The 6,567-nt window shown below is 39.3% G+C and overlaps 1 protein-coding gene across 1 annotated transcript; it reads left to right on the top strand.

Moving 5' to 3' along the window:
• Positions 1-3,849: 3,849 nt before the first annotated feature.
• Positions 3,850-6,168, top strand: LOC124270697. Its single transcript, XM_046705731.1, has 4 exons — positions 3,850-3,970; positions 4,860-5,068; positions 5,513-5,661; positions 6,024-6,168. The coding sequence occupies exons 1-4, from the start codon at positions 3,850-3,852 to the stop codon at positions 6,166-6,168; spliced, it is 624 nt and encodes a 207-aa protein (XP_046561687.1).
• The last annotated feature ends 399 nt before the right edge of the window (positions 6,169-6,567 follow it).

The raw sequence follows: 6,567 nt of genomic DNA on the forward strand, positions 1-6,567 counted from the left end.
AAGATACATAAAACACAATTCAGGATACTGTGTCGTATAAGCTCCGTAGTTACATTTAACTAAAATCTTACGTACATACGTTACACTGATGCATTCGTCACACAAAACGGCTAAGCACTGACGTCAGTATTTGAGGCATCCCAGAAATGTGTATTGTCATTGAGCTATTCCATCACGGACCTATCACGCGCAGGTACATTCTTTGATAAACCTTTCTGATAACACTATAAAACAAAAGTACACGACACATAGTTCACCTTCTGAGTACCATGGTGCTGGTTCTGTTTTTGTGTCTCGCAGGTAAATATGCGTTGGTTGTTTTACGGGCATTTTAGACATTAGTTCACGCGACTTTCGGACGTTTCTATGTAGATTTTCCTTGTTTCCAGCATGATTGCCGTTCAAGAATCTATATAAAAACGTCAGTACATCATGTAAATAATCAGTTGTTATCCATATAGTTGTGTGTTACTCTCATTACTTGGTTGTAGTCTTTCCAGCTTGATGGTCATGTCAGAAACTGTATCGAAATCTCAACGCAATACACAAGTTGTTATCCATGAAGACCTATGGTTCCATAAATGTCTGTTCACAGCGCCGTTTGTTAAATGGGGCAAAGATGAATGTAACATGTTTTTTATTGGTAATCGGGGGAATTTTTGGATTTGAACCGGGGAAGAATGTGTTAAAAAGGTCGGAGAAATGCAACCAAGCAGTCGTTTTTCCAAATGAACGACATTTGCAAGACGCATAACATATTGAAGATAATGGCCTGCAATATTCCCTTTGAAAGGTCAGACCATCAGACGCTTCTGAACTCGATCCACTGGCTTGACTGTTGCCTACCTGTTAATTCTGTAGACCAGGGCACCGTTTCACAAAGCTGTCGTAGCGCTACGACTGTCGTAAGTCTATGCGAGAGTACGATTGCTACAAGAAAGGTTACGAGATCTTAAGCTTACGAGAGCTTTGTGAAACAGGGCCCAGACGGTTTAGCTGTCTCTTGCTATCTGTGTGACGGCTGTTGTTCTGTTTGAGTAATCAGACAAATTACCCTAATTGTTTCAGCAAGCAGAGTCGTGTCGTTGGGGGCGCTTTGTTCTATTTGATCGGTTTTCTAATGTTTGATGTTAACAAACCACATACCTTTGACTTTGACTTTGCATTTCTGGTTCTGCCGCTAGTTTCCTGGTATATCTTCTTAGAGTGGCATTTTAGAAGTTGGAAGTGCAATATAGACAACTTTATGGATTTATTTCGTGAGAGCGACGTTTCGATACAGATTCCCGTACCGTTGTGCAAGAATCTATATCGAAACGTGGCTCTCACGAAATAAAGCAGTTGTAATCCATAACGTTTGTATATATTCAATTTTTATTATCTGGTATATATTTTTGTCGCCGTGACACTAGATACTGACTTCTGGAATGACTATGGCACTTTAATTCTGAGATTACGTTTATAGATGACTGGTGATTTCATGTTCCTTGGTCATCAATATATTGTTCGCGTGCACTGTCGTTCTCTGTTTTTAAAATCATTTACCGAAATTGTATGTGAAGCACAAAACTTTTTTTTCCCTCAAGTACGTATTACGGTTTGGCAGTTACAAAGTGTGTATGCAATAATGATCTAACTGGTCTATGCAATGGTATTTCGTAAACCAACACATATTTGTTGAGGGTATTCACTTCGCTTTATACGCCACCTTCACTCAGAGATGATTTTTACAGGGGACTTGAGGTGAAACTGTCTTGGCCATTTCATTAAACATTAGTATATTGTTCTCTTGCAAAATCGTTCTTGGATTGAGTATATTTATTATCTCCCCAGAGAGTTGGTGATGCTGGTTGTAGTTTGCAACATCAAGCCATGCGTGGATGCAATAAAGTTGATCTGAATGGTCTGTCCTTTTGTATTTCGTAAATCAACCACATATTCATTGAGGGTATTCATTCCTTTGACGTTACATATTTTGTCAGTTGCAGGCGTGTCTGGATATTCGCCGCTCCCAGAGGATGCGGTCGTTAACAGGTACCTTCACTATTTCAGAATCGTTTTACCTTTTTTTGTGCACTTGTCGAAGGATAACGGTCACAAGGTATATAAAATTGTGTAGTGTAGAATTAGTCACTGTTATCCATCGATAAATCATAAAAATACAACAATTGCTTCTAATAATAACCCTAATTTTTGAAAGGCTTACCGTAGTGAGTAAATGTAGAATTGTGCATGAACATCTCAATTTACAACAGTGTAATTAAGCTGATGACAAACACAAAACAGCTCATGTTACTGAGAAATATAATCTGTGTGATTAACGTAGAAACACAACAGAAACTGGGTACATGAAACAAGATCTGCTATACACTTGTTACATTGCGTTTATTTGATGCAACGTTTGAACCTCCTTTGTGTCACGTCTTATAACCTTCGCCTGCGATGTTAAATGAAATCTGACAGGTGCGAAAGTTTGGATTCCACCTCAGTCAATCAAAATCGCGGGAAACAGGACAACAGACACATGAAAACACGCACACACGCATGCCCGCGCACTTTAAAATTGTGACTAAATATCTCGCCGACTCTTGAGAGATTGGTCTTGAGTACAGGCTTCATTTACATTCATGTTAAAAATCGCTATTTTTGAAAATTGAGGATGGAACAAGATACCATTAAAAAAGAGCCCATTTGAGAAAGGTTTCATGTTGTTTCCGTATCATGTTTCTTGCAATAACTCAATTGGAAAGACCTGATTGCAGTGTGCCCCCTTGCAGTGTGTGCACAAACAAAAACACACACACACACACACACACAAATTGATTGAAACCCCCACCGTTACTCTTGATCCTACCGATAGTGAAAACTGCTTCAGCTTCGGACACGTTTTTTATCATTACATGTTTATGTCAGAACTGAATGGATACCACCCAACCGCGCAGCTACGTCGTTCAGACACAAGTACGTCACCCACAACGGCGGCATAAATGACCACTCGTTCAGTAATCTCCCCTACGTCACAATCACAGCCACCAACCACGTCTCAGATGAGGCACTACACAAGGTAAATCATTGTGTGGTCTGTACATTTCCAAACCTTTAAGGATAAATATTTCAAAGACCGTCATGCTGTCGTACAATTTGTTGGATCAGGATTACAGCATATAAGTCTTTAAATAATTATTGCATTGAGTATGACAGGCACTTGAAGGTATCTTCCAAATGCCATGCCAACACCTCTTGTCACTATTACGTGATTCATAATACATATGCTTATGATCTAGTTGGAATCATACAGTCGGCTCTGTTTTCAACAGATAATTTTAAGGAAACGGTTTTGTCGTATTTTTAATACAATCTTGCTTAGATCCGTCTTGGTTTCATCGACCACTTCAAGATTTGCTGTCAGACCAGAACATCATATCAAACATCCAATTGTCTTCGGTTTATAATCTCGTAATACAATCATGCGAAGGAAACCAAAGGTTTCACATCTCTTGATCATGAGAGTGATGCAGAGACAAGTAGCAATAGACATGCATGAGCTATCTCATCCACACATGTAAAGATATATCATGCAGTGAGTTTGGACTTGGTTTGCTGCTTATTACTCTGTACTCATTAATACACGATCTTAAACCGTACCTGTGTAGGAACCAGAACGAGCGTTTGTTACAACTCCGTAACACTCCTATTGACGCATATTCCTTTATCATGACGTCTGAGCTATCATAATATTTTAATACAAAACAATGCATGGGAATTGTACATGGGAATTTGCTTATATTTTCGTTGTTGCGATCATGTTTATTCCAGGCATCACTTGATGTGAGTCTGATGGTACGGCACATGCCTGATGCCGTTTTTAACGGTATCGCCAAATCACATGGAGTGGGGATCTTCTCCAAGTCCGAGGGGATGGTGGTCTATCCTGAAAACGCCCATCTTGCTGATACTCCAGCCTGTAGAGGTATGATGTCTTATGTAACAAATTACAATGATCATGAAGGAGTTGCATTAATAATGAAAGCACATAGTCAGTGCATGGTACTCGACTCCACTGAGCTTGTGCTTAAAATATGATTAATGGCCTTCATCCAGTGTGTTGCATGTGCCATATTTTCATTGAATGTGTATAACTGGTGTTCCTCTGATGTTTTTGCCCCATTCGTTACTACTCGTGCCATTCCGGCAAGCCGGGTGGCGTCTCGTACCCCTCTCGTGGCCATGTTTACGACTGGGACCTGTCTAAGCGCAAACGGGCATGGAGATGAAAATAGTCTAGTACTATTACCAAGGAACGATAACTCAGAATTTCCAAACATGGCTCCTAGAATATCCTATATCCCGTGGGCAAAACAGCAGTACAGTCATTCCCTTTGTAAATATGTTTCATTGTTTCAAGTTGCCGATCCTTTAGCTCAAAGTATATGTTCAAATTGTGCTTTGCATAGTTTAGCGAAGTTTCAAAGTTCAACGATGCCGCCATTTTCATGCTTCGAAATACGTTTTACTACGCACAATTTAATTGGTTTGCCACGATTCTTGGCAATAATGGCGAACGATAGGGAGTAGTTACGAATGGTTTTTAGATATTCCGAAAGTACGGTTTTAAGCCATGATCAATCTGAAGGTAGTGCAGTATTCGTGCAGTCCTCCCAGAAGTTGTATTGTATGTTTGCATCATAGCTGTCATTCTCTTTCATCAAAGTGGCAAATATTTAGAACTTTTATTAGTCTGAGATTTCTTTATACATTAAATCAAACCTTGAAGAAATGGAGATGAAGGGTGCTTCCTTTTGCGGAAGTCCTTTTAAATATTTCTCCTGATATCAAACCACATCCTCTTGTGATGCCAGGTAGATGCGATGGATCATGCAGTCACACGTGTACTGTTGACAACCGGAAGTGGGCAACCATTGCTGGTCTAACCAATTCGCGTAGTTCTGTGCTTGACGACAATGTGTTGTGTGACGCCCAAGACCTGTATAGACACCAGGAGAATCTTCTTGTTCACGAGTTTGGCCATCTGACAATGAAATACATGCCCAGGAGTTGGGAGAGCAAGGTAATGCAGATCAGTTGTTCTGATCATGTTTGTAGCGAAACCTACACTGTTACTGTGATAAAAAATTGCTAAAATTGCTATTGCTGGATTAAAATATTTAATGTTTTCAACTTTACTAAATTTTGTTCGTTTATATCATTATATGATACATTATGCAATTTAAGCTAAATACGATATTTCAGCAGATTGGTGTTCAACATTTAGTTTCATATTCCTTCTGTGAATCCATGGTATCGATGTCCTACATAACATGTAATCTCACTGACAATTCTCAAAAGGAACTGGTAAAGCTATTCTTTAGGCTTTCGAACAGAATATGTCCTAACATCACAGTTACCGTTGTGTTTGTGGACTGAACCAGAGACTGTTTGTCTGGTAGGTATCCATAGTGGCATAAGGGTCCGGCGTGACGTACTGTGACTGATCAAAGGGTCTCATTTACAGATTCATGCTGCTTACAGTAATGCCTACAATCACCGTCTTTGGACACTGGGCGTGTATGGGATGGTGAATGCTGATGAGTACTGGGCGGAGGCAACTGCTTCCTTCTTTATGGCCATAACCAGAACTGACGTCTCGGCTGGAATGAACATGTGAGTAAACATCTGCCCATTGTATCTTTCAACAGTTTCGTTCTGGAGTCGGTGTGATTATGTACATTGTTATTGTTTCGTTTACTCGTGGTTCCTCTGAGGCTTTTTTTTCAATGTCAAATATGTTCTCGTCACGATATGGCTGCAATATTGCCGATGTGACGTTAAATAATAACTCACTCACTCACTGAGGCTTTTTTATTGGCGTTTATGTCGAATCCTTTTCAAAATAAAGGTCTGGTTGAAGTATATCATTCCTGTAGAATGTAGGATTTTACAAAGTTATAACATGATCTATAAAAATACAAACGTTTTTTAAGGTATATTTTAATTAAAAGTTAAACCATGATTGTTCGGTCTAGGTGTGGCACATCTCGAGCGTGTACCTCCGAGGCGGCATCAAGAGATTACTTGAGGAAACATGACCCGCGGTTGTTTGAAGTTCTGGAATACGCCTACACCAACAACAAACCACAGACCAGGGGTGGACTTAGACCATGTATCTAATCTAGACTGATAATGACGATATTCTATAAACATGAATATGTCAATTAATGAAATACGGATGTATACGTAACAACTGAAAACCCAAATATATATATTGCTTTGCCTAACACAGTTACATTTATGATTTGCGAATGTCCAAACATATATTCTTCAATATGAACATATAGGAAAGATTGCTCGTGGAGTTCAACAAACGTCGTAATGAACAATGATGTGATTCTGTAGTACGTGCAGAGTTCTCACATCCACAATGATTGCGATGACACTATGTATATCAATTGTTTGGATCTTCCAACTAAAGTTCACCACAGTTCATTTATATATGTTTTGTTGCAAGTCAGAAGATCCTATTTAGCATGAGGGTGAATTTGGTTTAGGGATCGATATCGGTTACTACAT

The sequence above is a fragment of the Haliotis rubra genome, unplaced genomic scaffold (assembly GCF_003918875.1).
Source record: "Haliotis rubra isolate DU_JTF1 unplaced genomic scaffold, ASM391887v1 Scf154, whole genome shotgun sequence".
Classification (NCBI taxonomy): domain Eukaryota; kingdom Metazoa; phylum Mollusca; class Gastropoda; order Lepetellida; family Haliotidae; genus Haliotis; species Haliotis rubra.

What these genes read in the sequence shown, in the direction of transcription:
- LOC124270697 (XM_046705731.1), top strand. Translation starts at nt 3,850, where the DNA reads ATGCCTGATGCCGTTTTTAACGGTATCGCCAAATCACATGGAGTGGGG. An exon ending in CCAGGAGTTGGGAGAGCAAG is followed by an intron (nt 5,069 to 5,512) that starts GTAATGCAGATC and finishes TCTCATTTACAG; the next exon opens with ATTCATGCTGCTTACAGTAA. An exon ending in GTCTCGGCTGGAATGAACAT is followed by an intron (nt 5,662 to 6,023) that starts GTGAGTAAACAT and finishes TGTTCGGTCTAG; the next exon opens with GTGTGGCACATCTCGAGCGT.